Source organism: Oryx dammah, unplaced genomic scaffold (genome assembly GCF_014754425.2).
Source record: "Oryx dammah isolate SB20612 unplaced genomic scaffold, SCBI_Odam_1.1 HiC_scaffold_6, whole genome shotgun sequence".
NCBI lineage: Eukaryota > Metazoa > Chordata > Mammalia > Artiodactyla > Bovidae > Oryx > Oryx dammah.
The window spans coordinates 29,754,977-29,773,476 of NW_024070190.1; the positions used below are offsets into that span (position 1 = coordinate 29,754,977).

Sequence of the window (18,500 nt, forward strand, 5' to 3'; positions counted from 1 at the left end):
CACAAAACATTTCCATCATCACGAAAAAATAAAACTGTCCCCATGTCAGTCTCTCCACCCGCAACTGGTCCCCTCCTGGTTTTAAGAAATATAACAGTGATGCTTCTTTTTAAGAAGTCAGTCCTTTGCATATCTCCTGCACTCTCAAAATGGTTTATTATACCCTACTCAAAAATTTAGTAGAAATAATATTATCAAATTAATGCAACCTCTCTAGGCCCAGGCTTCTACAGTCAAAGAATTATGGTGGAAAATGAGAGCAATGAATCACAATAACCATGTTTAAACTCATTTCTAAATCTATTTGTCCAACAAAACCTTTGCTTATGAACATAAATGGATAAGAATATGTGAAATGTTGATCTAGAGCTCCCTCTGTAAAGGACAAAAGAGGAAGAACTTAAAACACCAATGACTGTTCCTTACTGCAAGAAATATATAGCATAGGCCCTGATGAGAGATGCTGTTAAGCTGGCCTAGTTGGAACCCACTGCAGCAAGCACGGCTAATATAAGAGGTAGGAGACAATAAAATTTAAAACAAACATAAAAGGTGTCTTCATACAGTAAGTTAAGTTAAAAACTATACAATTATTTCCAAAAGCAAATGAGTTTAGACCACTCACATCATTTTCCTCTCCATCACTGTATATAACTGAGAAGCTATTAAATAACTTCATTGTAATATGACAGATCAACTCTGTTAAAACACTAATGCTTTAAAATGGCTAATTTCCTAAATACACACTAGTATACAGGCCAGTAAATACTGTACCACCTTTCTCAAATAATGAAAATACTATTTAAGTAAGCTATTTAAGTAATACTATTTATTTTGATCTTTTCCTATTAGATGTTAACAAGATGGGGCTGGTCTATGGCCAAAAACTATCTGACTCATACTAGGACTATTATTTTGTTAGCAATATAAATGTTAGCAATGTCTTTTTCCTGGAATGGATGATAGGATGAAAGATTCTGAATGACTGGTTTTGTTGGTTTGTTTTTTTTTTTTTAGTCAGTAATTTTACATGTCTCATAATTCAGACGCCATCCAACATAAACCTATAATTATTATTGTTAGACAACCTCCAAGTTTCATGCACTGACACAGATATCAAAGTAAAAGATACTCATAAAACTTTGTCTACTCTATTGATATATTATTGTCGATTAGCTCTTTGGTCAGCAAAACTATTTAGTTACACTAAGAATTGATGCTTTTGAACTGTGGTGTTGGAGAAGACTCTTGAGAGTCCCTTGGACTGCAAGGAGATCCAACCAGTCCATTCTGAAGGAGATCAGCCCTGGGATTTCTTTGGAAGGAATGATGCTAAAGCTGAATCTCCAGTACTTTGGCCACCTCATGCGAAGAGTTGACTCACTGGAAAAGACTCTGATGCTGGGAGGGATTGGGGGCGGGAGGAGAAGGGGATGACAGAGGATGAGATGGCTGGATGGCATCACGGACTCAATGGATGTGAGTCTGAGTGAACTACAGGAGTTGGTGATGGACAGGGAGGCCTGGCGTGCTGTGATTCATGGGGTCACAAAGAATCAGACACAACTGAGCGACTGAACTGAACTGAACTGATGCTGCCAGAATAAATACTAATGATGAGTATCCTTAACTATTATAGCCATCATCCTCTCTTTAAATTCAGAAGCCTCATCTTCATAGGTGATTCTTCTCTCTCCATCAATAAGCACTATTCTTAGTAATAACTGCATCTTCTTGGCTTTCTCCAACAGTTTACCTGCCAGGAACCCCCACAACATTCCACTGGCACTGCCTTTAACTAGGCCCTCTAGGCCCTCTGCTGCTGCTGCTGCTGCTAAGTCGCTTCAGTCGTGTCCGACTCTGTGCGACCCCATAGACGGCAGCCCATCAGGCTTCCCCGTCCCTGGGATTCTCCAGGCAAGAACACTGGAGTGGGTTGCCATTTCCTTCTCCAATGCATAAAAGTGAAAAGTGAAATAGACCCTGCCTAAATTTCTACAGTGCTGCTATTTTTTTAGCCACAATAAATCCGATACAGTATCACCAGAACTATATCATTTAAACAAATCTAGATGTTTAAGCTGGTTTTAGAAAAGGCAGAGGAACCAGAGATCAAACTGCCAACATCCACTGGATCATCAAAAAAGCAAAAGAGTTCCAGAAAAACATCTATTCCTGCTTTATTGACTATGCCAAAGCCTTTGACTCTGTGGATCACAATAAACTGTGGAAAATTCTGCAAGAGATGGGAATACCAGACCACCTGACCTGCCTCCTGAGAAATCTGTGTGCAGGTCAGGAAGCAACAGTTAGAACTGGACATGGAAAAACAGACTGGTACCAAATAGGAAAAGGAGTACGTCAAGGCTGTATATTGTCACCCTGCTTGTTTAACTTATATGCAGAGTACATCATGAGAAATGCTGGGCTGGAGGAAGCACAAGCTGGAATCAAGACTGCCAGGAGCAATATCAATAACCTCAGATATGCAGATGACACCACCCTTATGGCAGAAAGTAAAGAGGAACTAAAAAGCCTCTTGATGAAAGTAAAAGAGGAGAATGAAAAAGTTGGTTTAAAGCTCAACATTCAGAAAACGAAGATCATGGCATCCGGTCCCATCACTTCATGGGAAATAGATGGGGAAACAGTGTCAGACTTTATTTTGGGGGGCTTCAAAATCACTGCAGACGGTGATTGCAGCCATGAAATTAAAAGACGCTTACTGCTTGGAAGGAAAGTTATGACCAACCTAGATAGCATATTCAAAAGTAGAGACATTACTTTGCCAACAAAGGTCCATCTAGTCAAGGCCATGTTTTTTCCAGTGGTCATGTATGGATGTGAGAGGTGGACTGTGAAGAAAGCTGAGCGCCGAAGAATTGATGCTTTTGAACTGTGGTGTTGGAGAAGACTCTTGAGAGTCCCTCGGACTGCGAGGAGATCCAACCAGTCCATTCTGAAGGGGATCAGCCCTGGGATTTCTTCGGAAGAAATGATGCTAAAGCTGAAACTCCAATACTTTGGCCACCTCATGTGAGGAGTTGACTCCCTGGAAAAGACCCTGATGCTGGGAAGGCTTGGGGACAAGAAGAGAAGGGGACGACAGAGGATGAGATGGCTGGATGGCATCACTGACTCAATGGACATGAGTTTAGGTAAACTCCGGGAGTTGGTGATGAACAGGGAGGTCTGGCGTACTGCTATTCATGGGGTCGCAATGTGTCGGACACGACTGAGCGACTGAACTGAACTGAACTGATCTTAGAGAGGCAGCAGTGAGTAGTCGTCGCAAGAAGCGAGATCTTAGTTCCCTAAGCAGGAACTGAACCTGTGTACCCTGGATGAAAACCAGGAATCCTAGCCACCAGATCAGCAAGGGATAGAGGTTAGAAGGAAATTTTCCCTGTCTCTTGCCCCCACTGAGAAATTCATTTCTCATGGAGGTAAAAACTGTCCAAGCAGGTACAAAGTTTATTATTAGAGACAAAGCACCATGACAAGTGGGCAAGCACACAGAGAAACAGTTATGATAGGAGCAAGGCAGAAATACACACCCAAAGAGAAAGGGTGTGGGCGTCCCCCCTACAGAAGAGGAAGGCAGTAAAGAGGTGGTTAAATCATTTATACAGGGCAGTTCTTTGGGGTATTTGTTTACCTTTGGCCAATTACATGGTTTCTTTCTCCACACCTGACTTACCCAAGGACCCTCCCCAACATGCACGTGCAATTTTTTTCAAAATATATTCCAGCCCAGAGGCCTATAGGGTGGCCTTGGCATCACACATTCTGGAGTGACAAACTCCTCCTTTTGACCCAAAGGAGCCTTTCTGTGCATGTGCAATGTATCCCCTGCCCCAAGGATGGGAAATATACGACCTCTTGATCTTTTACACAAACAGGGTTTAGCCCCTTTCTGTTTCTGACTGTTGTTATCTTAAAGTGTCCTCAGGAGACAAAGCCTGGCTATTTACTCTATTTCTGTTGTTATTTCTATTTTGAAGTGCCAACAGAGTCTAGTTGTAAATATCTAACCTGGAGCCCACATATCTCTTGTCTCAAGAAATGGAAACAGGAGGCTAACTGTAAATGTCTGGACTGGAGCTCATCTTTTTTCCCCCCAAGAAATGTATACAGGAGGCCAGTTAAATGCCTAGCCTGGAGCCCATCTTATAATAATAGTTTTACTGGTAACAGTAAAAAATTGGAAGCAACCCAAATGTCCTTCAACAGGTAACTAGGTAAACAAACTGTGGTACACCCATACAATGGACTAATATTCAGCATTAAAAAGAAATGAACTATGATACATCTTGGATGGATTTCAAACACACTGTTGTGAATTACCATTTAGGGATAACACAAAGGAGTTTCTTTAGCTGACAGAACAGTTTAGTACCCTAATTGTGTTAATGTGGAATCTGTATGTATAGATTCATGAAATTTCATGAATTATACAAAATTCTTCTGTACAAAATTTCACAGAAGTATACACCGCCACCACGCCAGTAAAACACAGTGTAAGCAAAGACTGGTGATATTCTAAAAACATTCATAGTCAATTCATAGTCAGCTTAATAGTACCACGCATGCCAAGCCGCTTCAGTTGTGTCTGGCTCTTTGTGACCCCATGGACTGTAGCCTGGCAAGCTCCTCTGTCCGTGGGATTCTCCAGGCAAGAATACTGGAGTGGGTTGCTATTGCCTCCTCCAGCGGATCTTTCCAACCCAGGGAACGAACCCGCATCTCTATCTCCTAAAACTGGCAGATGGGTTCTTTACCACTAGCGTCACCTGGTAAAGTACTATACCAATATTAATTTCCTGGTTTTGGTAATATACTACGGTTACTTAAGATTTATTACTGGCGGAAGTTGGGTGAAAGGTGCATAGGAACTCTCTGTACTCTTTTTTTTGGCAACTTCCTGTGAGTCAAAAAAGAAAAAAAGAAAATCGTAAAGTATTCAAAAGAAAGAGAAAAATATATTAAAATGTTTAAAAAACAATTAGGGTGACATCATCAGGAATAGTAGAATAAGGCCTCCAAAAATCCTCTCTTCCATAAAAGCAACAAGAACAACAGAGGGAAAAAAAAAAAAGAAAGTCAAAATCAACACTTTCACAACTCCAAAGGCTTGCAACATCTGAGGAGCGGAGCGTTTTTCAAAGGGGAAAAAAAAGGCTGCATCTCTGCAAAAACAGCAAGCTTTGTGGCATTCTAACTTGCCGAATTCCCATCCCCCTCCCCAGCTCCATGGCAGCCTTAAAAGCAACAGCCCCAAAAACACAGTGGAAAGCAAGAGCCTATCAGCCACTGGAGGAATTGGAACAGAACTGGAGCTCTTTCAAAGCCTCATTTTCAGAGACTGTTATTATCTGAGCTTTTGAGTAACCAGCAGTTACCCGAAAAATCCCTACTCCTAACACTTCTCATTATTTGACCTGACTCACAGTTTCCCCAGTGCTCACAGCCTTTTCCCCAGGGGCATTTGTCAAAAACAATCATCTGCAATTGTTTAACACTCCAGCCATCTGAAGCAGTTGGGAGCAAACCAAAAAGCTTAAAAGGAAAAGTGTGAACAGGAGATGTCCACAGGGGTTTTGAAAAGTTCTGAATATTCCTGAGAATCTAGGAGACCACATACATGTGCCTTGGCCTGTATGCATGTTCAAGAAAGACTTGAAAAGGCATTAAGCAATCATCTCTGAACAGGAGGCTCTGCACAACCAGGAAATAAAGGCTACGGCAGCACTGTAAGCCTGGCTGAGCACTGAAGTTACACCTTATCAAGCACAGACAGCCTCTCAGCAAACACTGGGAGACAATAACAAGTATTGGAAAAAACATAGAAAAACTGGAATCCACACTGCTGGTGGAGATGTAAAATGATGCTGCCAGCTTGAAACAACGTTTGGCAGTTCCTCAAAAGAAAAAACAAATGTAAAATTGCCAGGTGGCACTAGTGGTAAAGAACTCGCCTACCAGTGCAGGAGACATAAGAGATGTGGGTTCGATCCCTGGCTCAGGAAGATTCCTTGGAGAAGGAAACAGCAACCCACTGCAGTATTCTCACCTGGGAAATTCCATGGACAGAAGAGCCTGGCACGCTATAGTTCATGGGTTTGCAAGAGTCAGATATAACTCAGTGATTAAACAAAATAACCATATGACCCAGTATAAGTATATACTCAAGAGAAATGAAAACATGTGACATCACAAAAACTTGGACATAAATGTTTATGGTATCATTACTCATAATGGTCAAAAAGTGGAAATAAAAATACCCATCCACTGGCAAATAGATAAACAAAATGTGGTCTATACCCACAATGGAATATTATTCAGCCATAAGAAGAAATGAAATACTGATACATGTAACAACATAGGATGAACTCTGAAAATAATATGCTCAGTGAAGGAAGCCAGGCACAAAAACCCAAATACATGGTTCCACTCATGAAATGACCAGAGCACAACAAATTCACAAAGTGGATTAGTAATTGCCAGGATGTGGGCAGAAGAAATGGAGAGCGACTGCCAACAGGTGCCAGGCTTCATCTCTGCCCTGTGCTCAGTCACTATGTTGTGTCCAACTCTTTCTGACCCAATGGAATGCTGCCTACCAGGCTCCTCTGCCCATGGGATTTTTCAGACATGAATACTAAAGTGGGTTGGCATTTTCCTCCTCCAGGGGACCTTCCTGACCCAGAAATCAAACCCACATCTCCTTTATCTCCCGAACTGCAGACAGATTCTTTACCCGCTGAGCCATCAAGGAAGCCTGAGACTTCATTTGGAGATGATGAAACTATTCTGCAATTAGAAGTGGTGATGGATGCACAACACTACGAATATCCTAAAAACCACTGAGTTGTACAGTTTAAAATGGTAGATTTTATGGCATGTGAATTATGTATCATAGTAGTCATGCATGGATGTGAGAGCTGGATCATAAGGAAAGCTGAGCGCCGAAGAATTGATGCTTTTGAACTGTGGTGTTGGAGAAGACTCTGGAGAGTCCCTTGGACTGCAAGGAGCTCAAACCCATCAATCCCAATGGAAATCAGTGCTGAATTTTCACTGGAAAGACTGATGCTGAAGCTGAAGCTCTAATACTTCAGCCACCTGACGCAAAGAACTGACTCACTGGAAAAAGACCCTGATGAAGGGAAAGACTGAAGGCAAGTGGAGAAGGGGAGACAGAGGATGAGATGGTCGGACTGCACCATCAACTCGATGGGCCTGAGTTTGAGCAGGCTCTGGGAGTTGCTGATGGACAGGGAAGCCTGGCATGCTGCAATCCACAGGGTCGCCAAGAGTTGGACACAACTGAGCAACTGAACTGAAATGAATAATGCAGTAAATGAAATAAGGAAACTAATTGGCATTTATAGAACAATACACCCCAACAACTGCAATATTCACTTACTGAATAAATGATGTACAGAACAACTACACTGAAAATCTCAAAATATTGCTGAGTGAAAAGTAAAGACTTTAAAAACACTTGTAACATTCAGCAAAACAGGCTACAGGTAAAACCATAAAAATTTCAGTAGATATCAAAGGACTGAAACTTAACAACCTATCTTTTCTCTATACATAAAAAGGGGGCTTCCCAGGTAGCTCAGTGGCAAAGAAGCCACCTGCCAGTGCAGGAGCCACAGGGGACGTGGGTTGGGTCCCCGGGTGGGGAAGATCCCTGGAGGAGGAAACGGCAGCCCACTCCAGCATTCTACCTGGGATAACCCCATGGACAGAGGAGCCTGGTGAGGTCACAAAGAGTCAGACCCAACTAAGAACGCATGCCCACATATATAAAATACAGATATACACTTATAAAGTAAAAGTAAGTAAGTAAAGTCGCTCAATCGTGTCCTCTTTGCAACCCCATGGACTGTAGCCTACCAGGCTCCTCCCTCCATGGGATTCTCCAGGCAAGAGTACTGGAGTGGGTCGCCATTTCCTTCTCCAGGGGATCTTCCCAACCCAGGGATCGAACCTGGGTCTCCCACATTCCAGGCAGACGCTTTAACCTCTGAGCCACCAGGAAAAGCAATATATTTTCTGTATCATGGAATTAAATAGAAAATCAATTTTTAAAAATAACTGTAAAACCCCCAAATATTTAGAAACTAGACAATAAACTTTTAAAATCTGTACATGAGAGAAATCACAACAGAAATTAGAAAATTACTTGAATTGATCACACATGTCAAAATTTGTATGTTGCAGTTAAAGAAGTACTGAGAGGGAAACATTTATATATATGAAACATTTTATATATGAAATGCACATATTAGAAAACAATAAAAGTTTAAAATGAATGGTCTGAATTTCTAACTCAAAAGAAAATCGAAAAGGAGTAAATTAAGTCCAAAAGAGTAGAAGCAAGAAAATAAAAATATGACAGCAAAAAATAAACAAAATAGAAAATGTAGTACCAAAACAGAAGTTCAACAAAACCTAAATCTGGGGTTTTGAAAAGATTAATACAATTGGTAAACCCCTAACAAGACTGAGCCCAAAAAGTTTAAAAAAAAAAAAAAAAAGAGAGAAGGAGGAAGAGGCGGAGTACCAGTATCAGGAATGAAAAAGGGGACATAAAACAGTTCCTGCAAGCAGTAGTAGAATACTATGAGTAACTCTGTAACAATCCAGCAATTTAGAACAGATTTCTTTAAAAATTCAAAACTGCCACAGGAAAAAATGGTAAATCTGAGTAACCATTTATCATATCTTTAAATATTCTAGGCCCAGATGGCTTTACTGCTGAAAGCTATCAAAAATTTAAAGAAACAATACCAATCTTACAAAGCTACAATAATTAAGTCAATGTAGTATTGGCATAACACTATACAAACAGATCAACAGATCAGAATAGAGAGTCTGGGAAAAGTCTTATACCTATTGAATCTATTGACTGAGAATCCTTTTAAGGAAACCCTTACACTGTAGCAAAAAAAAAAAAAAAATAGCTTAAAATGGATCACAGACCTAAATGTGAAGGCTCAAACTATAAGGCTTCTAGAAGGAAACATAAGGGAATAGTTTCATAACCTTGAGATAGAAAAGGAAAGATCCCTTTACCTCTATTAAAAGGTAATAAACATAAAATAAAATGAATCCAATGAATTCAGTATCAAATTTTAAAACTTCTGCTCTCAAGACACTGTCACAAAAATGGAAAGACATGGCTCAGAGAAAAAATATTTGCTAAACGTGAAGGTATATATGCTTATGTATAAAATCTGACAAATAACTTCTATCTAAAATACCAAAAGAATTAAACCAGCAACAAAAAAGACAACCTATACTTACAAATATGGGTAAAAGACCTGAACTGATCATTCAAAAGAAAAGATAAGCAAATGGCCTATAATCATTAGCCATCAGTGAACTATAACTACAGTGAAATACAACTATATACCCACCAGAATGGCTAAAATCAAAAATGCCGAACATTTTGGTATTTGGAAAGGACAGAAAAGGAGTAAAGGATGGAAAAGGAGTAAGTGACATCAAAAATGTCAAGCATGTGGAATAACTGGAACCCTTACAATACTGAAAGTTGAATGTATTCCATTTTCTACTTTGGAAAACATTGGTGGTTTCAGAAGTTAAACACACATCTACCCTAGAACACAGCAATTGCACACCTGGGCATTACCCACGTCCACACTAAGACTTATTCAGGAAGGTTCATGAAGCTTCACTTAGGGTAACCAAACCCTGGAAACAAGCCAAAGTCCATCAGCAGAACTGTTATAATATTCATATCGTAGAATCTTAGCAGTGAAAAGAAACAAAGTACTAAAACACATGTCAAAATGGATGAATCTCAAAACTGTCAATGAACAAAAGTAATCAGACACAAACAGTACTTATTGTATGATTTTATTTATATGAAGTTTTAGAATACACAAAACTAATCTCTACTAATAGAAGCCAGAAAATGATTGCCTGGATGGGGCAGGAGAAAAAGACTGACTGAAAAGAGGCAAGAAAAAACTTTCTAGATGAACATGTTTTGTTAAATTGATCTGGGTGGTGTTTTACAAATACTTTTCTTTCCCCCCCAAAAACTCAGTGAACTTAGGATCTGTGATTTTACTATATATGAATTACATTGTTGGCATTTTTAAAAAAGTAAACAAACTAGGAAAATCTTTGTTTCCCTTAGGCTATGGAAGCCAGTCCTTTCATTTAAGCCTGTCCATACTAGCATGCTGTCTTGCACACTCAAGGAAAAAAATCTCTTCACTCTGCCCAGCATTATCTATTTTTTTCTTCCCCTTCATCCCCAAAATCCTCAACCATACATATATCTCTAAGTATTATTTCCCTACTCCCCATGACAGCTAACACTTCTAAAAGACTGTGCTATGAAATAGCAAGGTTCCCTAAAGTAGATAAAATTATTCATTTTAAATTCAATTTTCAGAAGCGTATGTGTGAGATACTAACACTTACACAGCAATTTAAAGCTTACAAAGCATTTTTATGTATGTTATTGCCTTTAAATCCTCAGAAAAACCCTACAGTATAGGTTTTGCTATTATCTGTGTTTATGGAAGCCTGGCAGGGCTACAGTCCATGGGGTCGCCAGAGTCAGACATGACTTAGCAACTAAACCACCACCACTGTTAAAGAGAGTAAGAGGCTCAGCAAAGTTTTATAACCTGTCAAACATCATACAACAAATAAATGATACCTAACTTCAAATCACATTCTTTTTGTTTAATATGCTACTCTGAGACAATAAGAATTCCGTTAATAAAAATGTCTGACTGATGAAAAATATCCAAATCTAGCCAAAATAAGCTAATATTCCATTATCTTATGGTACTATGTCAAGTAACATTTCAACAACCCAAATCTACTACCACAAAATTACTACAGTGTGTTAAGTAGGTGACCAGATAACTTATTATCCAAGTGGGACACTTTTGAGAATAAAGGAAGAGCTATTAATAATTATGCCAGGATAACAGGCATGATCCAAGACTGTCTTGGGCAAACTGGGAGTTATGGTCATTCTATTTATAAGCTAGCTATGCTATGTGAAATTAAGAATTCAGACATATTTTATTACAATATTTTTTAAAGTAACAATTTTAAAACCAAGTAGAAAAGGTAAATAGTCATGAGCATTAACCAATGTTACAAGAAAGGGTTAACATTTCAAACTGTCTAGACAATCATTCTGGTTCCATTTCATCTTTGACAGTTCTGCTTAATGTAGCAATACTGTAGCTGGAAAGATCTGGAGTTAGAAATCCTTGTATGCCTTTTCAAACAAAGATGACCTATTTATAAATATGAGTATTAACAGCTGACAACACTGCAGTTCTCCAAGGAAAGGATTCCTGCTTTAGTTCTTCAAAATATTTCATAATGAAACAATTTCATTTTATTTTAAAAAGCTCATTAGCTTCACTAAGAAGCCTCATGGCATAAAAAATCTGTGTAATAATATAAAATTTGTAATTCTTATAAAAGACACAAGCCCTGAAATGAGTTTGAAAAACTGTTTAAATATTCTAGAGAAACCAATTCAACAAAGTAATACACTTCAATCTCAGCCAGAATTTAGTCTCCGTATGAATGTTCTCCATCTGAGTGGCTTGGCAGATCCTACCAGACGTACCTCAAAGTCTTGAGTGTTACGAGAAAGATACCCCAGGACTCCACCCACAGCCCACATAAATTTTCCAATGTAGGCTTAACCCACAGAAGTGGTTACAGAATTATCATGTAGGTCACAGTCATGTCTAGTCCCAGAATAGTCTTAAACCAAGTCTGACCTGTCTGCGCAGGCCAAAGAATAGGCTTCTCAGCTCTCCAGCAAACATGGCACAAACTCAAGCTGTAAGCAATTTTCAAAACCAGACTAGACATTCATGTTGGAAAAACGAGGCAATATTCATAGGAGTATTATGAAATACTGTTGGCTTAGTACCTATAAAAAGTACATAAAGTAGAAGTCAGGAGACCTAAATTCCCTCTTAAGTTCTATTGCTGCCAAACTAGGACATAGCTCTTCATCTGGGCCTGAAGGTCCAGTATCAAGAAAGAAAGAGGAAAGTGCTCTCTAAGATTCTCTTATACTCCTAACATTCTACATTTTCCTATGTGTCCTGAATTTTAACCCAAGCATCAACTTTCCTGTTAGGCCAATTAAAAATGGCAAAAGCATCAGTTTATCAAATAGGTTTCATCATTTCTCAGATGAAGACCAGCTGGAATCTGATATATTGGGATGGCCAAAAAGTTTGTTTGGGGTTTTTGTTAGCCATCATACAGAAAACACCAAATGAACTTTTTGGCCAACCCAATACATACTCTGATAATTGGTTTAAGAGGCTGCAAATTTGGACTCTTCATTAGTAATGGTGTAGCAGAGTAGAATATAAACAATAGAAGTCAGAGTCAAATTCTCCAGCCAAACTTATTCAAAAATCATAAGTTTTTTTTTAATTCTTTTTATGTAAATAGTTATTTAGGAATTCCAGTTGGAATGCTGCACTGGAAAGGGCACTGAATCAGGTATCTAGAGATCTGGGATCTAGTTCAAGACATGCAACTACTTGGTATGAACCTGAACAAATCACAGTATCTCTTGCCTTCAGTTTCTTCGACTGTAAAACGAGGAAATTAGGTAAGTTCGCTTCCTATTTAAAAATCTAAGATTTAAGCATTTATTTTCAGATGACATCATTCTCTAAGGAGACCAAATTGCATTCAACAAGTTAATATTCCATTTACAAAATGCCTTAAAATATAAAAAAGTTTCATATCTACTCAAGAACACTGTGGAATTCATATCTGTATACCATCACAACAGGCCCCATGGTGTAATGATTAACACTCTGGTCTCTGAATCCAGCAATCTTAGTTCAAATCTAAGTGGAACCAGAGATCTGTTTGAGGGCTTCCCCAATGACTCAGTTAAAGAATTTGCCTTGCAGTGCAGGAGATGTCAAGATGTGGATTCAATCCCTGGGTGGGGAAGATCCCCTAGAGGGGGAAATGGCAACCCACTCCAATAATCTTGCCCAGAAAATCTCATGGACAGAGGAGCCTGGCAGGCTCAAAGAGTCAAGAAGAGTCACAAAGAGTTGGACACGTCTGAGTGACTGAGCGTGAGCACACATTACCATCACTATTTCATAAAACAAATGTTCAGAGAAAAAAGAAAAAGATCACTCAATCAGAAAAATACTGTCAATTAGAACCCAGGTGTATTGACCACTGACCCTCACTGGTTCCCATTTCTCTATTCTGTCGTGTCACTGTGAAGAGTCACATATTACTATATTTACCAGCAATTATCTTAAGTGTGGTGTGAAAAACAGCACTGGGCATGACATCAGCACGGTGACCTTGATCATTCTCCTCATCAGTAAAAGCAAGTCAGCAGTCCCATTCTCTGGGCTACTGTCAAACTGAGTACAAAATGGGAACGCACGCAACATCATAAATGTGAAAATTAATAAACATAAATGTGAAAGGTATCATAAAATTGCACTAAATGTTGTCTTCTTTGGGAACCAGCTGGTATCTGTAGGATTACCAACCCATTTAAAACTGTCACCACATATACAAAGTTGCTTCAACTTCAGAAGTCCCCACGCCTACTCTTAAACCTAAGTTATTAAGTTCTTTGGAGGACTATGGGAAAGCAAGAAAGTTACTATAGTTGTCCCTCACAATACTTTACAATTTTTGTTCCCAGAAGCAGTTTTTTCTTTATTTTATATATATAATTTTGTAGTTTTTTAGGCTGTGCCATATGGAAGCAGTACCTTAGTTCCTTAGTTCAAATCCATGCCCCCTGCACTGGGAACACAGAGTCTTAACCAATGGACCGCCAGGAAAGTTCTAGAAACAGTTTTTTCAGGAAATTTAAGTAGTATGTTGTTTTTATAAAGGTATCTTGCAGAGCACTAGATTACGGATATCTGGATTCAGTTCCTAACTCTGCCACTAACTGATTTTACTCAAGGCACTCAATTTTTCTTAGCCTCAGGTATAAATGTGGCAACTGGTTTTAGGCAATATCTAAAAATCTTTGAGTAATGTTATCACTGTAGCTGAAGACCATAAAAATGTAGACTAATATCTGAAGATACAAGCATAAATATAACTATTATTAGTTATCTATGAAAAGCCTGAGCTACTCCATCTTGTAAAAGAACTCCATTTTGCAAAGGTACTGGGCAAACAGACTTAGACTTTGGATACTGCCTAAACTTGCCCCACTGTGCATGAGCCAATCAGCCCTTAGGTTAAACCTCCTGACTTTAAGTTCAAGAATTTGTGATTTACCTTGGAAGTAATGATTTACATTTGTGATTTACCTTGGAAGTAATGATTTACAATTGTGACATTTGTGATTTACCTTGGAAGTAATGATCTACCGTGGAAGTAAAAAAAAAAACAATCAGAAATCCACACACAACCCTATAGAAGAGGGTAACCAATCAGTAGTCCTTCAGTCTGAACACCCCCTTTGTTACCCTTTCACCTGAATATTCCCTATATAAGCAGTGTAACCCAAAACTCGGGGCTCCTCTCCTTAGGTGGGAGCCCCAGCTCGAGCTTGGTAATAAAAACTCTCTTGCTTTTGCATCGGATACCAGCTCCCTGGTGGTCACTGGGAGATTTCACGACTTGGGCATAACAATCTACCCTTCCAGGAGTCAAATAAGACTAGCAGCAACCTTTAAATCAATCTTTTTGGGACTTGCCTGGTGGTCCAGTGGTTAAGAATCTGCCTTCCAATGCAAGGGACATGGGTTTGATCCCTGGTTGGGGAGCTAAAATCCCACATGCCTCAGGGCAACTAAGCCTGCCACTACTAAGCCTGTGACTTCCCTGGTGGCTCAGATGGTAAAGCGTCTGTCTACAATGCAGGAGACCCAGGTTCGATCCCTGGGTGGGGAAGATCCACTGGAGAAGGAAATGGCAATCCAACTCCAGTACTATTGCCTGGAAAATCCCATGGACAGAAGAGCCTGGTAGGCTACAGTCCATGGGGTCACAAAGAGTCGGACACGACTGAGTGACATTCCTTCCTCTGGAGCCTGAGCACCACCACTAGAGAAAAGCCCATACACCCTCAATTAAGACCAGAGGCAGCCAAAAATACATGTCTAAAAAAAAAAATAATCAAGTCTTTTTAATACAACCACCATTCAACTTCTACATTAAAAAACACATCCTGTTGTCACTAGCCAAGAAGCAGAAGTTTTAGATTTGGGTGTTTCTCCACCAAGGAGTAGCCAGGATTATGATGATGGATTAAAATTAAGTCCACACAAGAAGAGACCCTTAACAAACAAAGTATTTGCCCCACACTCCTAATTAGTAGCAGACTGAAATGATGGGATTTGAAAGTGCAAATGGGGAGATGGAGCATAAACTAGGTTTAACAGCATAATCCTAATTCACCCTAAAATACTGTTAGCATTAAAAGCTAAATTCATACATCCCAATATAATTTACTGGGAAATCTTTCCATGTGGATCTCCACATTTCAGTGTGTGTGTGCTCAGCTGTGTCAGACTCTTTGCAACCCCATGGACTATAGCCCACCAGGCTCCTCTGTCCTTGGAATTTTCCAGGAAGGTATACTGGAGTGGCTTGCCATTTCCTCCTCCAGGAGATGTTCCCGAACCAAGGATCAAACTTGCATCTCCTGGGTCTCCTGCATTAAGAGGCAGATTCTTTACACTGAGCCACCTGGGAAGCCCCCACATTTCAGTACTGTATTTCCGTCCTCCTTCTGCAGAATGAGGTAAGTACTCTGAGTTTACATAGAATTATGCAGTTTAAAAGAAACTGCATCCAAGTTCAAGTTACATCCTAGATTACCTGAGGGTTAGGTTCTAAAGTAATTTCTAAAATACTGTGTAGTCAAAATCACCAGTGAGAAACCATTAAATGACCAGGACTTAGGCTGCTGGAAGCTCGCAGAGCAAAATTTAATTTCATTTATTCTCTTCACATTTGTGCCGGGGCCTCCCTTTCGCTGGCACAATGAAAGTCAAAAAGTGAAAAGTCACTTAGTCGTGTGGGACTCTGCGACCCGATGGACTATACAGTCCATGGAATTCTCCAGACCAGAATACTGGAGTGGGTAGCCATTCCCTTCTCCAGGGGATCTTCCCAATCCAGGGAGAGAACCCAGGTCTCCTGCGTTGCAGGTGGATTCTTTACCAGCTGAGCCACCAGGGAAGCCCATGAAGGCCAAGGTCTACTTTAAAAGAGGCTGTTCAGAACACTGGGTAAATAAGGCAATTTATCTTTTTTTTTAGATTTATCTCTTTTTATAAATAGTTGCATTAGCATGAGGTAACCATTTGGTCAATGCTACCCACAGACACTGGACCGGGCCATTAACAATAAAGAACCTTCCAAACTCTGGAAGAGCAATTGAGGTGAAGTTTTTCGTTTACTGCTCTCATTCAATACTATGAAACATTCTGCTGGGGCTCTCAGATAAAAGGAGGTAAACAGATGGTACCCTGGGAACCAGAGTACTAATTCCAGTCATAAGCAAACATTGTGAGAACACACAATTTCAAAACTTGGAGGCAATCTACCTGCATCAAAGGGTCAACACTGCAGGTCTGCACTGGGCCACCAACGAAGTTGTCAGAAGGCAAGACACGCGGGCATGGACACGCCCGGTGCACGTCACACTTCCCCCGGCCTCAGGCCATTCCGGGGGTGGGGGGGGGGGGAGACAGCTATATTTTTCATGAGAAATCCACTAGACTCATCAGCAAGCTTCAAATCCTGGAACCTGGGCGAGGGTCACCTCAGCTATGCGGCTACTCAAAGGTCTCCGCCATGTGCCTCGGCCCCAAAACTTCTGAGGAAGGCATAAATGACCGAATGAGAAGTGCAGAGAGCCTCCACATGAGGGGGACCGGTGGCACCGGGAGGCTCCAGAACACGCACGAGAAGGGGCGACAGTTCTCAGCAGCCGAGAGGCTAATGCCTCCCCAGCGCGCAGTCCAGGCTGCCGCCCAGACTAATTACCTGATGGCCGTCATAGCTTCACCTTCCAGCCCCACGCGACAGCGCTCGCGTCCGATGCTCTGCGTCCGCACGGGTGGCGGCAGCAGGTACCACAGCCACCGCTTCTGGGCTCACTCAGCGACCCGGGAGCGCGTCCTCACACACCCCGCGCGCGGGCGGCCCCCGCCTCGGCCGCTCACGCTGATTGGCCGCGCCCGGAAGGGGCGGGCGCTCCGCCCCGTGCCGGCGGCCCGAGGACCTGCCCAGGGCGCCGCCGGCAACGGCAAGCCGCCCGTGCGTCTCGTGCCGGCATGCGGGCGAGCGGGCTGGCTAGCGGGCTCGGTGGCCATCTTGAGTCCTGGTAACTGCCTACCCCCCGCTCCCGGCTCACGGTGCACGAGGTTCGGTGCCCGCCTCAAAAATGGCCGCCCCGAAAGGCAACCGGTTTATCAGTCATATGGCGCGATCTACCTCGGCCAGCCCAGGTCGCTCTAACAGGGCTTGGGACGGGGGCGATGTCAGGGCAGTATTCGGGGAGGGGGTTTAACAGCCTGAAAACCCATCTGCAGAAAAACAGCAACCGCCTGGCAACCTCAGTCCGGGTAGAATCGATCGCGTGGCAATAGCAGCACGATGTGTTAAATTAGAACTCGCAGCCTTTTAAGAGTCAAATGCTGAGTATGGTGGTCCCCAAACGTTTTGGACTTTAAAATCACTTAGGACAGCTTAAAAGGAAGTGTCCAGGGTCTCAGTGTAAACTTGCGAATCAGAACCTAGAAAAATGAGGCCCGTACAATGGTATTTTTAGCAAGTTCCCACGTTATCCAGGTACACGTGTAACTTTTTAAACCTCCAGGCCAAACTAGCCCAGACTATCCTGCTTGACACACTAATTGTCTTACGTCTTCACTTTCCTGAAAAGGATGCAGCGCTCTGAAGGAAGCATCTAGTCATAGGGAGAAAACTGGAAGAACCTTAACTCTTGGCGCTAACCTTGCAATTTAGCGGGGGTAAAAGGACTTAAGAAACTGAGTCTGAACCACTAATAAAAGACAATAAATCAGTTCCAACTGCGGGAAGGACTGACATGGGGGCGTTAGAAAATAAACGTTTTATGATCTAAATAACTTTATTCCCTCTTTATTCTGTGTACAAATATTTATATAAACAGACCATAACCTCCAGTGGCATTCATTTACTAACCATTTTGGACGGGGTTCAATTCCATAATCTGAAATCAGTTACATTAGAAACACACCCCAACACATAACATTGAAATGTGCATTCTGTGACTGAAGGAACTAAATATTTATTTCCTTTTAATTAGTTTAAATTTTAAAACCAAAAGCAAAGTAAAACATTATTCCATTAAACAGTATTTTTCACTGCATACATTTCACTGTGGAAAATTCAGCATCCAAATTGAGACACTGCACAAATAAATATGTACTTTTTCAAGACAGTACAAA

General features: G+C 41.0%; 1 protein-coding gene and 1 non-coding gene across 3 annotated transcripts in view; one reads left to right on the forward strand and one right to left on the reverse strand.

Annotated features, from left to right (window-relative positions):
• ADK (adenosine kinase) overlaps nt 1–18,500 on the reverse strand; it is a 536,287-nt gene that overhangs the window by 489,441 nt on the left and 28,346 nt on the right. Inside the window, exon 1 of one of the 2 annotated variants that reach the window (XM_040242473.1) lies at nt 17,053–17,226. The exons of the other annotated variant lie outside the window; for it this stretch is intronic. Coding sequence (XP_040098407.1) covers nt 17,053–17,066 — 14 coding nt within the window. The 5' untranslated portion in view covers nt 17,067–17,226. Of the gene's footprint in view, nt 1–17,052; nt 17,227–18,500 lie in introns of those variants that run through there. 2 annotated transcript variants of the gene reach the window in all.
• On the forward strand, nt 14,878–14,949 carry TRNAC-ACA. Its single transcript has one exon. It is a non-coding gene; the product is annotated as a tRNA-Cys (tRNA).